The sequence below is a fragment of the Lampris incognitus genome, chromosome 1 (genome assembly GCF_029633865.1).
Source record: "Lampris incognitus isolate fLamInc1 chromosome 1, fLamInc1.hap2, whole genome shotgun sequence".
Taxonomy (NCBI): Eukaryota; Metazoa; Chordata; class Actinopteri; order Lampriformes; family Lampridae; genus Lampris; species Lampris incognitus.
The window spans coordinates 140,868,783-140,890,704 of NC_079211.1; the positions used below are offsets into that span (position 1 = coordinate 140,868,783).

The following is a 21,922-nucleotide window of genomic DNA, read 5'->3' on the forward strand; positions in this document are numbered from 1 at the left end:
TATCGATCGGAGCAGAGATCAAACTCCGTCTTCCAGCGCAGTTATCCCCTACCGGAACACGGAGCAAATGGCTTCCTAATTCAATCAGTGTCCTGCACTGTCAAATCATGGGCTGCTACGGGGTAAGATCTCCAGACGGCAGAGGGCCATTATCGGCTGATCAGGAGGCCTGTTACTGGGCTAATTGCTCCTTCAGAGAGCCGGGCCACTACTGATGGATACACTCCCCGCCTCTCCTTTCATCCCCTCCTAGTTGTCCTACAAGTGGAAAAAAAAAAAGAAGCAACCCGGTAAACAAACTAATTTCAGTTAGCTGGGACCATTTTATTTACACATTTTCATCGTTCAGAGGCCTCACGCAAAACAGAAAACTGTTCCAAGAACAATAGACAGTACTTAAAAAAAAGTGTGAAAATTCAAATCAAAAGCATTAAACATATATTTCACATACTGCTATTATGTTCCTATACATGGAAAACATCACACAAAGCTTTAAATCCTTTATACATACACTTTCTGTAGAGGATTGTGGGACCAAGCCAGATGACAATTAACGTAGATAAGTATTTATGTACAATAAAAGGTAGTATTATGGCAACAGTGCATTATATTGTCAGGCAAAGAGAAAAGAGGTTGGAGACAGCTTACTCCTGCTTCACCACTGCAGACGTCAATGAGACACCTGCTGAACACTGATGTGGACATAAAAATAGCCGGCAAGGTCTTTTGGTCGATACAGTATTTGATGTCCCCAGGTGTGCTAGCGCCTCCCAACAGCTGGTGGTGACTCAAGGGTGCTTGGATTCGGGGCGTTCCATTAGGGATTTGATCCAGCTGGTACCATTTATGAGTTTTGTGGTGGCAATAATATATTCCATCCCACTGTCTTCCATTTGAGAGAGGAAGCGCAGAGCGGCAATCTCTGCATATGTCACCCCTCCGAGGAAAAACACCAGCGTCGTCCTGTTCTCCCCCTGCTGGCCTGTGTGGGGAGAAGAGGACAGCTGTTTAAACGCAGGACCTCTGAGCCGAACAGTTGACTTGAAACCATCGAGGCCATACCTCACACAAGACTAAGCATAATTTCCGAATAAAAAAGCCAAATCTGACCTGTTCAAGCACATTCTTCATAATCTGGAAACACACTTTTAACCATCCCCTTCAATCAGACAGTCTTCAATTAACGCCTTTGACTATCCAATATAGGCAAGACATGCAGAAACAAGCCTACTGTCTAATACCCAGACTCACAGTTCTGATTAGCACATTTCGCAGGGACTGTATAATCAAATCCATTACTCACGTCAGTGCAACACCTACTGCTGCAATGACCGACCGACATGAAAAGACTAGGGAGGTAAAAGGGAACCATGGTCACTGACAAATTCACGGCAGCACCTTTCATCCATCCTTCTCTTTAGCAAAGACACAAAACCCAATACAAACAGTCCTTTTGTCAAGTCCGTGCCATAAATCAGCTGTTGCTTTAAGGCTTGGCCATAACAGGAACAAAGCCATGTCTTATCTACATGCAACACACAGGAGGTCATTTGTTCATGTGAGCAGCAGGGCAAACTGTGCCCCATTTTCTTTTTCTCACCCCCCCCCCTTTTTCCCTAATTGTATTCAGCCAATCACCCCACTCTAATAATAATATTATAATAAATAATAAAGGAGAACCGTGGCCTTTTGGTATGGCTGGGGTGTGTGCAGATTTTTTTTTTCTCTCCCCTTTTTCTCCCCAATTGTATCCGGCCAATTACCACACTCCTCTGAGCCATCCCGGTCTCTGTTCCACTCCCTCTGCTGATCCAGGGAGGGCTGCAGACTACCACATGCCTCCTCTGATACATGTGGAGTCGCCAGCCACTTCTTTTCACCTGACAGTGAGGAGTTTCGGACGTCGCGCGTGGGAGGATCACGCTATTCCCCTTCAGTTCCCTCTTCACCCCCCCCCCAAACAGGTGCCCCCGACCGACCAGAGGAGGCGCTAGTGCAGCGACCAGGACACATACCTACATTCGGCTTCGCACCCGCAGACACGCTCGATTGTGTCTGTAGGGACTCCCGACCAACCCGGAGGCAACACAGGGATTCGAACTGCGATCCCCTTGTTTGTAGGCAATGGAATAGACTGCTACACCGTCCGGACGCCCTTCTTTAAAAAAAAGAAAAAGAAAATTGGTTCTTACGTTTCTTATGAAGCCCAGCGGGAAGCTGTTGTCTTTCCTCAAAATGTGGACCAGGGAGCATCTTCAGGACCTCCTCAATGCTACGCCATCCGGGTCTGGCCAAGACCTGGGTTAGCCGGATACTCAGGGGGGCATAGCCGCTGTACACGTACGAGATGTCATTGGGGTTCTGAAATGATCAGAGCACCATCAGTCAAGTGCACAGTCTGAGATCAGACACCCTTATCCACTTTACACGCTCTTTTCTGTAGCGGCTTAGACACCAAGCTAACAGGCTTTACCTGTTCATTTGCGTCCTCCATCCATAGTTTAAGCGTCTTCCTAATGGTTGGGTAGTTATTCCTGGAGGTTGTCTGTGGTTTCAAAAGGCCTGTTTTCTCTAGGTTGTTCAGGGTCAGTATGTGCTCATAACCGTAGGTCTTAACAAAACACAAAAGGCAGATTTTGGGTATGTAACATTAATGTCGCAGTATCAGTCACCAGCCACTTTCAACTACTCAGTCAAAGGAAAAGACACTTATAAGATACTAAAACAAGTTGTCTGCCCGTCTCTGCCTAAAACACATTTGAAAAAATAGGGTGTAGTGGGATATAGAGTGAGCGGGTAAGATGGGGGCTTTCTCTGATAGACAGACTCCTGTCCCGTTCTTGGTTGCTGACCCCACTTGTTTAGCCTATGCTGAGGAGAATGACACCGAGTCTCGTGGCATTTTTGTCACAGAGGGGTTCAGATTCTTGTCACTTTGAGCTGTTACTCCATCAGTGTAAACTCAAACCGAGGCAAGGCTAGGAATGTTCAAATGAGAATGGGACACGGGCGACAGAGCTACTACGTTTTGGCTTTATTATGGTCTTTGCAATGTCTAACTGCTGTTCAAACTAATCATGAAGCTATTTATTTGCCCACAGTTTGAATCATGACCACCTCATTTATATCAAGGCTGACACAATCCCAATCTGTGTTTTGGACCATGACTTGGTGAGTAACAGCACATGTTTTGCCAATTACATTATTATAAACACCCACGGAAAAGCCAGAGGTCTTGTGACAGGTGTAGGTGTGGGCATTACGGTACACTTTCCCCAATAGAAAATGTGTGCTGCAGGGTGAGATGGCCAGGGCATGTTGTCCATTACAAAGTTGCAGCCGCACTATTCTGTTCTTTTTTCTTTTTTTCAATTTCTCCTCAATTGTACCCAGCCAATTACACCACTCTTCCGAGGAGTCCCAGTCGCTGCTCCACCCCCCTCTGCCGATCCGGGGAGGGCTGCAGACTACCACATACTACATGTGGCGTCGCCAGCCGCTTCTTTTCACCTGACAGTGAGGAGTTTTGCCAGGGGGACGTAGCGCTGGGAGGATCACACTATTCCCCCCAGTTCCCCCTCCACCCCGAACAGGTGCCCCGACCAACCAGAGGAGGCGCTAGTGCAGCGACCAGGACATATACCCACATCCGGCTTCCCACCCGCAGACACGGCCAATTGTGTCGGTAGGGATGCCCGACCCAAGCCGGAGATAACACGGGGATTCGAACCAGCAGATTCGAACCGTGTTGATAGGCAACGGAATAGACCGCTATGCTACCTGGACGCCCCTGCACTATTCTATTCTAAACTATAAACCATCACCAAAATAGCAGTTGTAGCAGTTTTCTACTTGATGTAGTATTGCATTAAGTGTATTGAAATGTATTTCAAGATCTTATATATTAAATCATCAATCATCAAACAAAGAGGGTGTTTACTTTTAAATAAGGGACAGGAAAACGACGAATTTCTGTTTTTGACATGGCTATATGATATAATCTTAGAAATGTATGAACTCGTGCAGGACCGGTGAGTATTACCACATATAATGTATAGAACTAATTTCACAGCCCAACATGTGTTTAAAGATTTAATTTCAACTGAAATGAGACGAGGGACAGGGACATTATCACTTCACAGACAACAGATGTCCTGAAACAGTAACTGTGCAGGGAAATATATTGAATTCTACCTGTAAAATCTCCCTCTTGTAGTAGTCCAGCACCTTCTGCTTGAGGCCATTGTTGCAGACTGACTGCATGCACATCAGACGCAAAACCTTGATCAAGGGATCTTTCTGGGCGATGCAGTCTTCTATGTATGTGTTCAACTGGAAAATGGTGAAACACAAGTTTAACAATTCCCCTAAAAACAGTGTATCCATTCAGTTCAAAGATATATTCAACCTAATGGCTGATACGAACTATTGCTCTTTAGTCAGAGTTGCAGAGATCTTCACAACTGTCAATAAAATAATTGATTCCCTCATATCCCTTATAAGCCAGATTTTGCTTCATGTAAATGAGAATTTATAAACTGGGTCAACTTCTTTCATTTACCCAAGAGAGGTTCCTTGTTTTTATCTAGCCTTTAACTAAAATTTCACTTTTTGAATTCCCCAATTCAATCTGATTTTTCTACATTCCCATTAAGACTCCATCTTAAGAAGCTAACAAGGGTAATAGTGGATCACTTTACCATGACTTACTTACATAGAGGAACTGTGGGTTATCATGTGTTAATTGTGAGAGTATCTCCGTTGACATTTAGGAAAGAAATCATCTTATTATTTATAATGGACCAGATCAGATTTTTTCAGGTCCTTCATAAACACTGATTTAATGTATTTTTAACAAATACAGGTGTGAGTATATGGTATGAGTGCTAACTAAAGCTTGTGATGCATCCTCCAACATGCAAAATTTGAAATACGCTGGGGTTTAGGGAGGGCTGTACCTTGTCTGTGTCAACTCCTGTCATAAACTCCTGCTCCACTGTTAGGTTATCAAAGAAGGCCTCTGAAGCTGAAACAAGACACCCATTCAATGGCATTACGACAGTGTAACAAAGCATTATGTCACGCTAAAGCACATTATCATGAGTCAAGAGGTAGGGATTTATGAATGTAAAAACACGTCCTTTGGCAAACTGAGGCATGTAAAATGACATTCAGTCACAAAAAGGCAAATTTTAAGGAAAAGCTTTCCATCTTGCTGATTAACATCCATTTCACAAGACAATCTTCTGCATCTCAGTTACGATGGTGATTGGTGGATAACGGCTTCTATTTTTAGTTGTTTCAATTAGCCACTGATACTCTCCTATCACAGCATTCTACATATGAAATATAACGAAAGAGATATATAATATATATTGACTCCCCGTCTGCCGCCCAATGACTGCTGGGATAGGCTCCAGCATCCCCGCGACCCTGAGAACAGGATAAGCGGTTTGGATAATGGATGGATGGATATATAATATAATGAAATATATTATTATCATATAATGAAATAAGATTAGAATGAAAAGGGCTTTCTACGCACTGGTGATTTCCTTGATGAGCTCAGCTATAGACGTGTGGTTGGCCAAAGAGCTCCGTGCCGCCTGCATGTGAGGCAACTGGGACACAAACTGCTTTATTTCCCCCACTGTTTTGGCATTGTGGCGCTCCTGCAAGACAAGCAAAATATCATCTCCAGTGAAAAATATAATCTAAAAATATCATCTCCAGTATAAAAAAAAAAGAAGAAAAAAAAAGAAAGTTGGATGAAGAGCAAGTCTGTACAAGGCAGACAATTAATAAGTTGTCAATGCCTAAAAAGCTGAGGTTTGGAATTCAGAGGCACTTTTCTCTAATTATATCGGTAAACCAAAAGCGTAACCTCATCCTTAATAACTTCCACTAAATATCACAACACCTTTTTTCACTCTGCTGCAAAGCCAAACAAATCCCCCCCTTACTCAACAATGAGGAAACAAACACACGGCTATCTATTTAAAGAAGTATTCCTGAAAACAACTGTAATGGATAATTTGATTTCTTACACAATCGGGTTTAGAAAGCTTGCTGATGTCCGTTGCTTATCAGGGGCTAATGCCACAGATGATGTCAAAGATGCTTTGTTTACCGACAGCAACACGGGTTTTTACAAATGGTTTTATTATAATCAACATGTTCTGAGCTAATGAAACATTTAGAATTAGCAATTTGGAGAATAACTGCTAGAAATGAGGACACGAAAAAACGGTTTACCTAAAAACAAAATAGCAATCTAAATATCATAGCCTTGTTAAGTGTACAGATTAGGACTATCACATCTTCGGTGGGCTGTCATCAATTCCCATGTCTATTGATTTCTTGTGGTGACCTTTGTCATGGCTAACTGCCACAGGGATTAAGATAAAATCAGATAATGTGATGTGTCGCAGTGGCTAAGTGGTCTCGAGGGCTCGATGTAACAGAATGGGGGGGTTTATCACTAATGTTATAAAACACTGACACAAAAAAGCTTTAAACAGTTTGTAAATAGGGAGTGAGTTGAGATGAGTCCAACCTCAAAGGCGGCAGAAATTATTTTGGCCTTCTTGCTGAGTGCTGCTCCAACAGCGTTGAAATTCTTGTCTCGGATCTCTGCGTACAATTCCTCTGCTGAGTTCAGCTGCAGCTTCTTAGGCTCTGTGGGTAAATCTTTACCCCCCTCCCCTTGCTTCTTCTGAGCAAACTTCTCAGGAGGCAACTTGACATAACCTGTGTTTCAGAGAATGCATAAAAGCAGAAGAAAAATGGAGGTAAAAGTTAGCATTACATACCCTGGTACAGAGAAAGCAGAAAATATGCTACATTAAATAGGTTATATCTTTTAATTTGCATAATAAATGATGGCTTTAGATGAAACCTAAGGGTTCGTACTGACCATTGTTGATTCCATAGATCTCGTCAATTAGACCCTCATAGGTGAGTTGTGTTGCCAGAGGGGTGAGGAGATCAACATTGCGGTCTAGGAGAAGTAGAGTATCAAACACTGGAAGAATCTGACTCTGACTGCCAGCAAACTCCCTCTTCATCCTCAGCATCATATTAGCTACATGCTGCAAATCAAGAGAGAATGTGGTCTTTCAAAAACAACTCAAATATTTAACTTAAGTCTAGTTACATTTGGGAAGTTTCAATGTATAGGCCTACTTTGATGATATTTTTTTGCCTTGGGCAAAACTGTTCCATCTTGATCCAAACTCACCCTTGCACACTCTCCTTTCCCATAGATCTGTGGTATAGTACCATACAGTGCCTGCAAAGTCATGAGGCCTTTGGCAGTATGGTAAAGGCTTGTTTGGTCATTTTCCAAGTAGCATTCCTATAATAGATAGGAGGGAGTGAGATAAGTCATGAAAACACACAAAACCTATAAATCTTGATGGGAGGTGTAGAGTTTTAAGGTTTCTTTGGACAGAAATTTGGGTAACTGTGACACCCCAGCTTTTTACTCAACAAAATAAACAACTGTTTGAAGATCATTTTACCACCCTGATGAAAGTAACGTTGTTAAAGAGGTTTACTCTATATCAACTGATAGGACACACATGTTGCGTTTCTGTTGATATTAAAGCTAAACCCAATTAAAAGATCATGCAGTTTGCCATTGAGGAGCTGCTTGGTGGTGGATGTCTTTAATAGAGGTTAAACACACCCTGAAAGCGCTTTCACATTCCATCGAGAGCAAGTCCCCATCATAGGGAATCAGGTCCAGGATATACTCATCAATGTTGGTGAAGGCCCCCAGCACACTCTGCTCCTTCAGCCGCTGCTCACAAAGCATGCTTCGTCGTGGCACAAACAGGATATGGAAGTCGCGTGGTGAATGCATCTTGTCCTCGCTATGGGTGCATAATTTAGGGCAAGAGTATTATAATATTATAAACAGGTGATTGTTGTGTGTTGTATGGTTTGGAGACAGTGGCACTGACAAAAAGACAGGAGGCAGAGCTGGAGGTGGCAGAGTTGAAAATGCTACGATTTTCATTGGGAGTGACGAAGATGGACAGGATTAGGAACGAGTATATTAGAGGGACAGCTCAGGCTGGATGGTTTGGCAACAAAGCAAGAGAGGCAAGATTGAGATGGTTTGGACATATGCGCAGAAGGGCTGCTGGGAGAAGGATGCTGAATATGGAGCTGCAAAGGAAGAGGAAAACAGGAAAGCCAAAGAGGAGATTTATGGATGTGGTGAGGGAGGACATGCAGGTGGGCTGGCGCGACAGAGGAAGCTGCAGAAGACAGGAAGAGATGGAAACGGGTGATCCGCTGTGGTGACCCCTGATGGGAGCAGCCGAAAATAGTAGTATTATAAACAGGTGACTTTGTTAAGTAACAGGCAACACTTTCAAGTTTGTTTCTAATATGGATAAAATAGTTTGTCATGTTTAAGTTTAAACTTGGAAGTGAAATAAATGCAAACAAACCTAATGACATTCTCAACAATGATGTCCATCAGCTCCAGTTTGGGTCGGACAAAGAAGATAATATTTTTGACATCTGCAGCTGGCAGACGTCCCGCCTTGAGGGTGAACATCTTCTCAACTTCATGTTCCTGAAATACATGGCTATTGTGTGTTACACTGTTTATCTGTATAATATAGCTAGAGTGCGTTCAGATACCTGGAATAACTCTTCAGCTAACTTAAAGTCTGCTTCATGAGCATACATTACCTGTCTCTAAGACCACTCTTATCTAAAAAACAATGTTAACATGCAGTACATACCTTCAATAAGGAATATTGTGCTATCAGTCCAAAAGGACCTGTGAGATATTCATCCCAAACTATGGCCTAAGGAAACAAAGAGCAATAGCAAATGAGGTTAGGTTAAGCAGTTCATTCACAACAGCAGCAATAATATCAGTTCGGAAACACGAGGTCTGCAACCTCTTTTCAGCAACAAAATTGTGGTTTAGGTCAAAATTGAGAACGGCTGACAGCTGTCGCCTGTCGGCCGCAGTTAGCTCTATAACGGAGATACTGAGGGCTAAAGAACCGACAAAAGCGAACGCGTTTCGCCATGATTTGTAATTATCTTTTTTTAAACTTAACAAATGAACTACCTTGGTTCCCGCACATTTGTCTAAAAATTCTCGAAGATCCTTTCGGGCTGCCTCTCTCAGAATGTTTAGGTTCACTCTTCCGTAAGATAAGTGCGCAGCCATTTTTGGTCGAGTAGCCACAGAAATCAGGTGACTTCAGCGTGGGTGGGGGAAATCACGTGACCGAAGAACACAAAGGATGGGTCCAGCTGCAGTGTTGCAGAACTACGCGACACACCCGCTTTACTACACGACACCACCCACTTCACGACCCCTCCAACGCTGTTACCCTAAAGCCATGTTACACGACCCCCCCCCGACCTCTAACCCCAACCGTCTCACTCCACATGCCGAAACCTAGATGAGTGGGTGTGTCATGTAGTAAAGTAGGCGTGTCGTGCAGATCGCGCCGCTAGTATCCCTGACTGCAGCCCGCAGAATGAGGCGGGGTTTAACGGCAAGCGTTTAATCCCACCCACTTTTTTGTTTGATTGGGTTAACTGTCAAATTTGGGCGGAGTTAAATGTCGATTTCGTTGGTTTGGATTTGGGTTGGGCGGGGTTGAACAGAGTGAGGGATGGGGAGGGTGGGATTAAACGTTCGCCGTTGAACCACGCCCCATCCTACAGGCTGCTGCCGCGTTATTATGAAACCCACTGCTTTTCTGGGCACTCTGTATCTGATTGGCCAGTACTCGTACCCGTTTTCCGCGAACTCTGCCTCTGATTGGCTAGTATTCGTCGCCTCCGTTGGTTAAGGTTAAGGTTAGGGTGGGGTTAGGGATAGGGTTAGCCAATCACAGATAGAGTAGGGGCGGGTCTTCCTAGTCTTGCCCAGAAAAGCAGTGGGATCCATAATAACGCGCTGCTGCCAGGTACTCCTCTTTACGGCTGTATTACGCTGAAGTGCTACGGGAACGACTCTGTGGACGTTCTGTCGGAAACCATGTGATGAGACGGCGCTAGCGTAACCATTACTTACCCTTAATCATTAACTGCAGTTGCCGTCGCTAAACTGCGGGATGTGGGTTCCCAAGGAACAAGTTAAAGAATCGACTAAAATTGTATGGATTGCAGTGCTACACTTTCACGCCATTTGTACGCCGCGAAGCAGAAATGTAAATCGTGGGTCCTCGCTGGTCACACGGTTTTCGAGAGAATGTCTATAGAGAATCTCTCATAACGCCCTGCACATCCGTGGCTCTGTGTATATCACATCCACTGTTAGTATTTGCGTTGGAGTATCATGGTCAAAACTATGTATGTGCAAGAAATACGTTGAATAAAAATGAGCTTAACGTGAAATATTAAGGTTTTGGTGACGATTTTATCGTTTTTTTTTTTTGCAAGGGAAAACTGATCATGTTCACGCCAGTCTTTTAGGTGCAATAAATACTATATCCGGTAGATGGTGTCCTGCTTTCAAGATACGAAGAAAGAAGGGCCACGCAAAGCCCATTATCAATAAACTGCGACATTGACTGGGCCCGAAACTTAACGTTTAAACGTTAACCCATTTTGCAACAGCACAAATCGTCAAATGGAGAAAAGGAAAAATAAAAGTACCACCTCAGCTATTGCAAAAGCCAAACTGACTTGTCAGCGGCGTCCCCCGCCCATAAAATTTGTGTTTACGGTCTCAGTAACAACGTGGTGGTTGGAGAATGGCATTTAGAAGTAAGGCTGACTTAATAACGCCTAGAAAACGTTTCAAAGTGACTGTGGATGACAAGCTGATTATTTTACAAACATGCAAGTGCAACACAAATGATCCGTGGCAGCTGGAGCGAATGACGAGGGTCCACTTGTGCGTGGTGTCAATGATACAGGGGTTTCCTTCCCAGGGCACCAAGGGCTTGGCATTCTCTCCACGGGAGGAGAGGACCAGATCCCACGCAGAGTAGACAGTGTAGGGAGATCAGCTGTGCCTCTAGCGACAGCGCCGGGATACGTTTTACGGAGGTAAATCTGTAGGCAAAAAAAAAAAAAAAAAAAGCAAGATTCGATGACTGGCACCATGCGCAATGAATGACTTTGTGGCTGGATTCAAGTGCAGCACAAAAAATAGTCCGCATCATTCCCTGACAGCTTCCTGAGAGAAAGAGCGAGAGGGCGCTGGATTCTCAGGTAAGGTATCCGACTGCCTTCGAAGGGCTGATGAACATCGCATCTTCAGCCTGTAGGTCATTGTCTTTGGTGAGTGGCTCAATAGATAACCATTGTTCATTTACAATTGGAATTATTTTAACATTTCATTCACAAGAGGCAGGAGTCTAGCAAAGAAACACTGTGTAGCCTGCATATATGCTGGGAAAACATTCATGAAGTCTATTTGGGGGAAAAAGACAAAAGCATTTCTGAATATATCCATGACAATGGATTTGCTTGAAGCTGCACCTTGTCAACCTACGTGAAGTGTTGATCACGTAAATGAACATATTATAGATTTCTTTGTCATTTCTATGCTTTCTCCATCAAAGACATCTCATGTGCAATAGGATATTGTTGTCATTCATCTTCAGCCTTTGAAAAAAGCTGGTATTGCTCCAATATTTTGAAATAATTAGTTGTAATATGGCTTTGTTTTTACGATTATGTCATTGATTATTCAGTTTATTCGTGAATGATGATGATGATAAAAGTGTCTGATGTTGTGTGATAATACGCTACCGTCTTCGTTCCTGCACCCTTAAGCATAATTAAAATGTGACTGGTGGCTGGCTGCACGCCTGCAACGAGGGTGCTTCCTCGTTGCAGATCTGTTGTAAGAAAATAGACCTGGTAAGTCAGTTGGGGGATTCTTTGATTGCAGTCCCTGGGCGTTGCTGCAGGATTTTAAATGTACACACCGGGTCTAGATGTGCCTGCAGACTAAGAGGAGAACACCAAGGATGTCTGCTTCCTCAAATACATTTCTGGGCAGGGCTACTGAACTCCAGTTGTGCCATGGGACAGGCAATACTAGCCTACTTGTGATGTGATGTGATGATATGTCATTTCTGACCAACGGTTCATTGCACCTACTTGGTCAGAGAGGGCTGTATTTTGTGAATGGAGATGATGACCAAAGACCTATATTACCAAGCCAGTGCTTTGCTACTCGCCTTAGTATGGAAGGAGGATGGGAAAATGCAAGCAAGGAATCCGCCCCCTCTTCCACCATCTCCAACTCCTCACATAGACCTGAAGCATGGGGATTAAATGGGGGAGGGGAGGCAAGACTGAATGAATGGTTTGAGATATCTGCAGCTGCCTCCTCTCTCAGCCACCACAGTGTTTGGACGATACCCTTATGCTGCTACCTCTCTCTGTCTTTCTTTATCCCTCCCCCTTCTCTCTCTCTCTCTCTCTCTCTCTCTCTCTCTCTCTCTCTCTCTCTCTCTCTCTCTCTCTCTCTCTGTTATTTCTCTGTCTTAACCTATTACAGCACCCTTTACACAGAGAGTGAAAGGAATCTAGTAAGAAAGAGGGTAAGATATTTATGAAAAGAGAGATGGACACACAAAAGGAAGGAAATGATATAGTAAATGTATAGACATACAGGGGGATTGGAAGAGAGAGAGAGAGAGAGAAATAAAGAGAGACAATGGAAAAAGGAAAGATGGGTCTTTAGGGAAGAGTTAAAACAAGAGAGGTGGAGAAGGAACGAAGCAAAAGCCCTGCACACCAGCTGCATAATTTAAACCTTGAGGATTCAAGGCAGCTGTACCTAAAAACCCAGTGTCCCCGGCTTGTTTCGGGTTCTTTCCCCATGCTGTCTGCAAGGAAAGGCTCTCTGATATTTAATTGATACGATTTCTGGGACTAGCGAAAATCAATCAAGAAAGGTGCATCATTTGCGATTTTGCTGCAGCCGTACGATCCACTCACCTTGAACCCTGAAACACTGACTTTACGTGCATGGGCTCAGAGAAGTAAGGCACAAACATGTCTTTGTGCGAACACATGATAGTATAGTATACACAGGTATGTGCACGGGCACATGCATGCACACACACGTACACACACACACACACACACACACACACATATACAGTATTAAATCATTCTGATTCTCTCACTCTGATCTTACAGTTACCATGGCCACAGTTGGTAAAGGTACATGACTCCTCCATGTCCCTCTGTTTTTCAGAATCCACATTTGGAGCTGCAGGCCTGAATCCTATATCATGATATCTCCCCTAACAACACTCCATGCACATGCTTACATGTCCTTTTGATATGACTATAAATGTGAAGGTGTGCATGACAAAAAAAGCAAAAAGAAAAAAGGAGTCTGTTATTTGTGGCTCGGTTTCAAGTGGGAGCGGCTGTGCTCTCCCCCAGAATCTCATCAGCGGCTGAGAATCGATTCATTAGCAGAAATCCTAGCCTCTCTGACACTTTCGATTAGATCTACCTAAATGTCCTGCGCTATATATCGCAGGAGACGGGAGTAATTAATGCGGCCTTTAAGCCACACTCCCCCCAATAGAGAAAAGAGGTTCAAATGAAAAAAAAAATAGCCCGTCCACTATCTTGTCGCAGTTCTCGGGAGGTGGTTGAAGCTCTTTCAGTTTTATAAGATCACAGCGTGTCTATAAAGCACATCTTTTTATTCCCCCCCCCATTTTAAGCCATTTAATCGTTTAACCCCCCCTTTCCAGCAAGTACGTGTTATCATTTTCTCTGTGCATGATGCTCCCATCCGGGGGGGGGGGGGAGTCAGATGGTATTAAGAAATAATTCACCTTAAGTTGCACGGCCCAGCTGATCAGCATCCGCCACCCTGCGAGAGTGATTTCACACCGGAAAAGTCTCTTTGTTTGCAAACAGAGAGCTGGTAAAAACACTCAGGGGCAATGTACCGACTAGTTTACCGGTGCGACAAGAGGGTGGGTCGGATATCCAGTAGCTGAGCTGTGCCAGGTCCTCAAAGCAGGCTTCTTTTTTTCCCCTTTTTGTTGCAGCAGCACACCAAAGGGCAGAGTCATGGCCATCTTGCCGAGGGATTTAAAAACCATGGGAACGTGTTCCTTCTTCTTTCTATAACATGAGGCATGTACATGATGTGAACGGAGCACACGAGAGTTGCAAATGAATACATTACACGTCTGCAACAGACATTTAGCATGTTGATTTGATGGCCCCCTGCTTAATAATGCTGAAATGAGTGGCGGATGGAGGAGGGGGCTGCAAACCAGTGCATCAATCGCTAATTCTCAAAGTCCCATGCCTTACCCCGGGGGTATGGCGAGTATGAATCACCATAAGCCAAGGAAATTGGAAATTGACTCCGGGCTCGGGTCTCAGATGCAGTCAGGAGGAAGCTTCACATTCGACGGGTGGCGTTGTGAAATGCTTTTGAGCAGATTTGCAAGAATAAAGACGTGTCAAACATAAGACATTTGCACCACGGTGTTGCAGAAAATTCACTGCAGGGGCAGCAAATCTCTTTTTGCAGCGTTTGAGGATCGTATGATTAATGCGTCCCAGTGGTCTGATGATACAGTATATGTAATGTTTTGACATTTTTTTCAACATTTCAACGGAATCTTTCTTAAGTGCCCCCCACCCCCCACCCCCCACTCGGCACTGTTGGACCAGACAGCCCAGGAGCTTGTAGGTCAGTAGCTGGTCTTTCCTGTTTGTTGTTAAGCGATGCGGGACCTGGAACGGTGCCCGCCATAAGGATGTCGTTTGTGTGGCTTTGAGAGGGCGCAGCTCTCACACATTTTGGAGGTGAAGTGTCCTCACAGATGGCTTCGCAGATGGTCCCAGTCAACCAAGTCCACCCCCCCCAGCCCCCCCCCCCCAAAAAAATAGGATGATTTTTTTTCCTGATCTTGATTTTGATATACTCTATTAATCCCCATAGGGAAGTTGTGCTCTGCATTTAACCCATCCTAGCTGTGTCGCTAGGAGCAGTGGGCAGCCGCCGTGCAGCGCCCGGGGACCACCTCCAGTTCCTCTTGCCCTGCCTCCGTCAAGGGCACAGACAGGCGTACTAACCCTAACATGTATGCCTCTTCTTTTTTTTTTTGGTCCAGTCTCATAAGAATTTGACATTTCTTAGCCTACTCAGTCCAACACCAGAACAGTCTCCATTCTAGGCTTTCCTTTTTTGTTGTTGTCTGAGTTTCTATACGGTCCCTTTCTTCCACCTCGCGCCGCGAAGCCCACTGTGCGTGCCCCGACTCCAAATCTTGGAGATAAGAGTGCGAATGGCTCAGGAACACGCTAATGCTATAAAGACTGAACTTATAGCCAAAAAATGGGTTATATAGGAGTGAAGAGGAACGAGGGTGGGAGTTGTAAATAATTGAGTAATGCTGAGTGCAGTGGAGGTCTACTTGGTGCAGTGCTTTACAGCCCTGTCCACGTCCAAGCCTCGGTGTCTCTCCATCTTGGCAGATCACCTCCCTCTGCTGAAGAATGGAAAGGTGCCATGCAACTGGCAAGTGCCTGCCAATGTGTATATTCAGTCCTTTTGCACTCTGTCTCCCCACTTGGCCCTTCAGTCTATAGCACAGCAATATCTTCTGAAATTAGTGAGGTGGATAATTAGACCATTGGTCAAATGGAATAGGACGTGATTGATGGCAATATGATTCATCGGCCATTTGCGGAAGTAAGAAAATGGAGACGGTTTAATTAGTAACTGAATCAATCTGTGAGTCTAATGAAGAACGGTGGCACGGTGGCGCAGTGGTTAGTGTGGTTCCCTCACAGCAAAAAGGTCCTGGGTTCAAGTCCTGGGGTAGTCTAACCTTTGGGGGGGGTCGTCCTCTATGTGGAGTTCACATGTTCTCCCCGTGTCTGTGTGGGTTTCCTCCGGGGGCTCCAATTTCCTACCACAATCCAAAGACATGTAGGTCAGGTGAATCGGCCGTACTAAATTGTCCTTAGGTGTGTGTGTGTGTGTGTGTGTGTGTGTGTGTGTGTGTGTGTGTGTGTGTGTGTGTGTGTGTGTGTGTGTGTGTGTGTGTGTGTGTGTGTGTGTGTGTGTGTGTGTGTGTGTTTGTTGTCTCCCAACCTGCCACCCAATGACTGCTGGGATAGGCTCCAGCATCCCCATGACCCTGAGTAAGGATAATCGGTGTGGATGATGGATGGATGAATGAATGAATGAATGAGTCTGTCCTGATTCTGGAGTGGTCCCCATATTACTGTTAGTTTATAAATTCACAGTATGCCCAACATGTAGACTTGATCTGACGGCATACTGGTGCTCGCTGTAGTCGACAGAAATGGGATCTAAAGTAGTTTATCAAATCTTTTGTACCAACAACAACTTCAACAAGAAGGTTGAGTGTTTTGTTCACAGGACTTGACATGAAGGTGCGTTTGGGTTTGGCGCATGTCCCAGTTTTGTCTGGGAGGGTTTTCCCTGAAGGAGGGGAAACAAACGGGAGGAATTCCCAGCCTGTTGAGTGCAGTCTCATGAATCAGGAGGGAAACTTTGGGTACCGAGGCTCACCTTGGTCTCAGCTAATGGAGACATATTGCTTCTAATCGGGCCGTTGCTTAAAAAAAGTTTCCCTTGGCTGCTTCCCAGCATGTCTCCAAACAGACATATCATCGTGCACAACAGGGGGGACAACCTGAACATGCGCAATGAGACGGGTGAACCCAAAATAGACACTTTAAGATCATATATTTTGGACACCAAAAACAGCGAGTTCTCTTTTTCTTCTCCTAAGAAGGCAAATGTGTTGACCCCACCTTGGAAATGTCGCCTTAATTCATGTCCCCTTAACGAAATCCAAAATGTGAGCGGAGCCGGCGCTCCATCAGAACTGGTAGACATCACGTCATCTCGCTGGACGAACACGCTGCCCCATTTCTGCCTCCCTGTATAGACCAGTTTCCCTACAGCTTCCCTACATGTACCAGATCTGATGGCGTGTCTTCAAGGCCGAGCATCCTTCCGAGGTTTGGGAATTGCCCTTCTCTCTCATTTCTGGACTTAACGTCCCTTATCTAATTTTCAGTACATAGCTGATGAAGGAATACACCGTGGAAAATGCTCGGTTGAATGAAAGTAATCCTCATCTCTGATTTTGTCAGTCCTCAGTATTGACACAGCAACTGCTGCATTAGTTAGTTATGAAACCACTTCATGTGGACTGTCTACTACCACTACTACTACTAGTACTACCAGTACTACTAGTACTACCAGTACTTTTGGCTGCTCCTGTTAGGGGTCACCACAGCGAATCATCCGTTTCCATCTCTTCCTGTCCTCTGCGTCTTCTTCTGTCTCACAAGCCACCTGCATGTCCTCCCTCACCACATCCATAAACCTCCTCTTTGGCCTTCCTCTTTTCCTCTCCCCTGGCAGCTCCATATTCAGCATCCTTCTCCCAATATAACCAGCATCTCTCCTCCACACATGTCCAAGCCATCTCAATCTTGCCTCTCTTGCTTTGTCTCCAAACCGTCCAACCTGAGCTGTCCCTCTAATATACTCGTTCCTAATCCTGTCCTTCTTCGTCACTCCCAATGGAAATCTTAGCATCTTCAACTCTGCCACCTCCAGCTCCGCCTCCGGTCTTTGGTCAGTGCCACCGTCTCCACTGGTTTGTGCATCGTCGGTGGCCAGGTTTATGTGGATGGGGTATTCACTGTGCACCGCATAAAAGAAGCCACAGATCTATTAGTGTAAAGAAATGTTCTGTGGTAGAAGTTGAACCCTCTGTAATAACCAAAAGACAAAGAAACAACAGATCGGATTTTTATTTATTTAATTTGGGATGTTCCCGGCCAATGCAGGGGGGCCGTTGTTTGAGCGGCACAGTGGCCCAGTGGTTAGCACTGTTGTTTCACAGCAAGAAGGTCCTGGGTTCGAACCCCAGGCCGTCCCAAGTCCTTTCTGGATGGAATTTATATGTTCTCCCCGTGTCTGTGTGAGTTTCCTCAGGGTGCTCCGGTTTCCTCCCACCATCAAAAAGACATGCACGTCAGGGTTAATACTCCTGCCTGTGCCCCCGAGCAAGGCAATGGAAAGAAGAGCTGGAGTTGGCCCCCGGGCGCTGCAGCTGCCCACTGCTCCGATACCATAGGATGGGTTAAATGCAGAGAACACATTTCATTATAAGAATACAACGACAAAATAAAGTGGCTTTCGCTTTGCAAGGACCCCCCCCCATGACCCCCCACAGGTCAAATCACTGCTAACCTCACCTTCACAATGGCCAGGACGGCCTTCCAGGAAAATATAACAATAAATGCGGCTCACTTGTGGACAGTGGTCCATCAAAGGTTTATGCATCTTGATCATTGGCTAACAATACCCAGGGAAGCCCACATCATTATAGATAGGATTTCAAACAAGAGTCAAAATAGACCAGTCCTCTTCAGCTCTCTGAAAGCTCAGCAGGTTTATATGGTTGGCTTCTCTATAACCGTTATGACTAAGACATACCCTCAAAACAAGGGGTCGCTGTAATTCTCCCAGGGGCAGGCTAATGGAGATAAACAGCATGTAAACAACTTGACAGGAAAAAGAACAGACTGAATTACTCACATGCACAGCCACAGACGACCGTGTCCACCTCGGAAATGCTTGACAAAGTCCAAATTGTCAGTGCCCATTTGTCCATGTTGTCTGAGACAAAAGGTTTATTGTTGCACTATTGCTGTTGAGGTAGATAATAGATATTAGGTAATAGATAATAGATAATATGTAATAGGCAATAAATATTAGATAATAGGTGATAGGTAATAGGTAGTAGTTAATAGGTAATAGACAATGAGTAATATGTAAAAGGTAATAGATAATAGGTAATAGGAAATAGATAATAGGTAATGGGTAATAGATAATAGATAATGGGTAATGGGTAATAGGCAATACATAATAGGTAATAGATAATAGGCAATACATAATAGCTAATAGGTGATAGGTACTAGATAACAGATAATAGGTAATAAGTAGTAGGTACTGGGTAATGAGTAACAGGTAATAGATAATAGGAAATAGATAATAGATAACAGATAATAGATAATAGGTAATAGGTCATGAGTAACAGGTAATATGTAATAGATAATAGGTAATAGGAAATAGATAATAAATAATAGGTAATAGGTAATAGATAACAGATAATAGGTAATATGTAATAGGAAATAGATAATAGATAATATATAATAGGAAATAGATAATAGATAATAGGTAATAGATAATATATAATAGGAAATAGATAATAGATAATATATAATAGGAAATAGATAATAGGTAATAGATAATAAATAATAGGTAATAGGTAATAGATAACAGATAATAGGTAATAGGAAATAGATAATAGATAATAGATAATAGGTAATAGATAATATATAATAGGAAATAGATAATAGATAATAGGTAATATGTAACAGGTAATAGACAATAGGTAATAGGTAATGAATAATAGGTCATAGGTAATAGATTATTGGTAATAGGTAATAGGTCATAGGTAATGGGTAATAGGTAAAGGTAATGAGTAGGTAATTGACTGTAGTTAAAGTGGCAATCTCAGCCTTTGCAACACTTGGGCGTTTTGGACACGTGTTTGTATTTCTCCATATTACTGCAATTCCAAGCGGCCTACTAGCTGGACTGTCATTGTGTCACCTCATTCGGCGAAGGACTGTAACTTAATAAACATTACTTCTAGTGGGACTCTTCGAGACCGTTGCTTCGAGGAACCGAGGACAGTAACAGCACTGAAAAAAAACAAGTATTGCTTATTGGGGGACGATGGGCGGTGGCTGCACCAAGGCCCCAGAGACAGGCAAGGGCTCGAAGTCAACCTCTATACCAATACACCCTAATCCTAGGTATCGCGACGAGAACGATGGCGTTGATGAATGATTAATTAAAGTGAAACCAATTGTGAGGCTTTGCATTGATCTCGGAATCTCATTAACCCACTTTAGAAACGTCCTTCTCGGGGAGCAGCGAGGGAATTCATGCCCTGGAACTCCGAATGCAGCAACGCGAGGTTTCATTGCCAATATACTCAGAGGGGCTTACGAACAGGACTGCATATAACTACCTACCTTCAGAATGTCTAAAGAGTAGCCTCGCTATTACGGACCTAACGGGTCGCGAAGGCCAATTTGCTGCCCTTGTTGGGGATTCTAGGCTGGGAAGCACAAGTGAATGGCCCTTGTAGAGAACGCAGCAGGTAATATAATCATTCACCTGTCTTTAAAAGCTTCCCTCGAGGCGCCCGGGCGGCGTGGCGGTCTATTCCGTCGCCTACCAACACGGGATCACCGGTTCGAGTCTCCGTGTTACCTCCGACTTAGCCGGGCGTCCCTGCGGGTGGGAAGCCGGATGTGGGTATGTTTCTGGTCGCGTTATTATGCATCCTACGGCACTTCTAGGCAAGACACGCCCCGCGAAGCGTCCAGGCGCTAGGATTCTAGGAAGACCCGCCCCTACTCTGCCTCTGATTAGCTAACCTTAACCCTAACCCCGCCCTAACCGTAACCAACCCAACCAACGGAGGCAACGACTACTGGCCAATCTGGCCAATCCTAGCGCTCGAATGCTACGCGGGGCGTGTCTTGCCTAGAAACGCCGTGGGATTCATAATAACGCGTCTTGGTCGCCGCACTAGCGCCTCCTCTGGTCGGTCGGGGCGCCTGTTCAGAGGAGAGGGGGAACTGGGGGAATAGCGTTATGATGCTGGTCGCGTGGCTTGGGTCCTGGACGCATTATTATGGATCCCACTGCTTTTCTGGCCACTCTGTCTCTGATTGGCCAGTACTCGTTGCCTCCGTTGGTTGAGTTGGTTAAGGTTAGGGTTAGGGCGGGGTTAGGGTTAAGGTTAGCTAATCAGAGGCAGAGTGGGAGCGGGTCTCCCTAGAATCCTACCGCCTGGATGCTAGTGTAACGTGCATGGATAAGTAGACACGTTGGTCCTTGACTAACGGGTCTGACCCTTTAGTCTAGCGGTTAGCGATGCCTCCTGCGGTGCGGACGATACGGGTTCGCTTCCCGGCCGCGGCAGTTCCTGTGGTTGCGTTGTCCCCCGAATTCGCTACACTATGCAGGGCGTGTCTTGCCCAGAAAAGCAGTGGGATCCATAATAGCGCTGTTCCGGTGGCGTCTGGACACTGCTTGGGATCCTACGCGTCATATTCTTCGTGCATTTTATAAGTCAATTATAATTCTGTTTATCCTCTTTCGGTGTTGTATTCTGTAGGTTGTGTAACCGCAACATCCATTGCACACTGTCTGTCTGGGGAGAGAGCGCTTTGAGCGGCTGTCGCAGCTAGAAAAGCGCTATATAAAAAAAAGCAATTTGATTGATTGATTGATCCTCCCACGCGCTACGTTCCCCTGGCGAAACTCTTGACTGTCAGGTGAAAAGAAGCTGCTGGCGACTCCACATGTATCGGAGGAGGCATGTGGCGGTCTGCAGCCCTCCCCGGACCCGCAGAGGGGGTGGAGCAGAGATCGGGACGGCTCGGAGGAGTTGGGTAATGGGAATCTCTCACTTTTTCCCTCTGTCAGTCGAAAATCAGCTTGCCATCTGCATCCCATTGTCAGGAAAACAGAGATGACTCTCTTGTTGTTACCCCCCAACCCCTAGACCCCGGCGTGCTGTACCCTTAATGACCCGTAGTGGATCAATCCCCCAGAGCCTTTGCTCCACTGTCAATCCAAGCCTGAAAAATATTCGGGATTCACAGCTATCAAAAGACGGTCTCGTGTCAGACCGCCGCTATTCCAGTCATCCATCGTCGAGCTGTTGTTGAAAATTGTATTTCACTTCAAATGTGTCAACACAAATCATCACACACACACAAAAAGGACTAATAACCGCCTCGCTGTTTTCTAGCGGCGAGCGATGGTCTCGGGTATCCGAGGAGAACG

The 21,922-nt window shown here is 44.8% G+C and overlaps 1 protein-coding gene across 1 annotated transcript; it reads right to left on the bottom strand.

Annotated features, from left to right (window-relative positions):
• Window positions 1-314: 314 nt before the first annotated feature.
• Window positions 315-9,358, bottom strand: vps33a (VPS33A core subunit of CORVET and HOPS complexes). Its single transcript, XM_056282697.1, has 13 exons — window positions 9,101-9,358; window positions 8,763-8,828; window positions 8,463-8,590; window positions 7,691-7,877; window positions 7,241-7,357; window positions 6,917-7,091; window positions 6,557-6,750; window positions 5,546-5,672; window positions 4,959-5,026; window positions 4,195-4,332; window positions 2,474-2,611; window positions 2,193-2,361; window positions 315-982 (listed from the first exon to the last, which is right to left on the bottom strand). Exons 1-13 carry the CDS (start codon window positions 9,200-9,202, stop codon window positions 789-791), a joined length of 1,803 nt encoding a protein of 600 aa, XP_056138672.1. The 5' UTR covers window positions 9,203-9,358; the 3' UTR covers window positions 315-788.
• Between the last annotated feature and the right edge of the window lie 12,564 nt (window positions 9,359-21,922).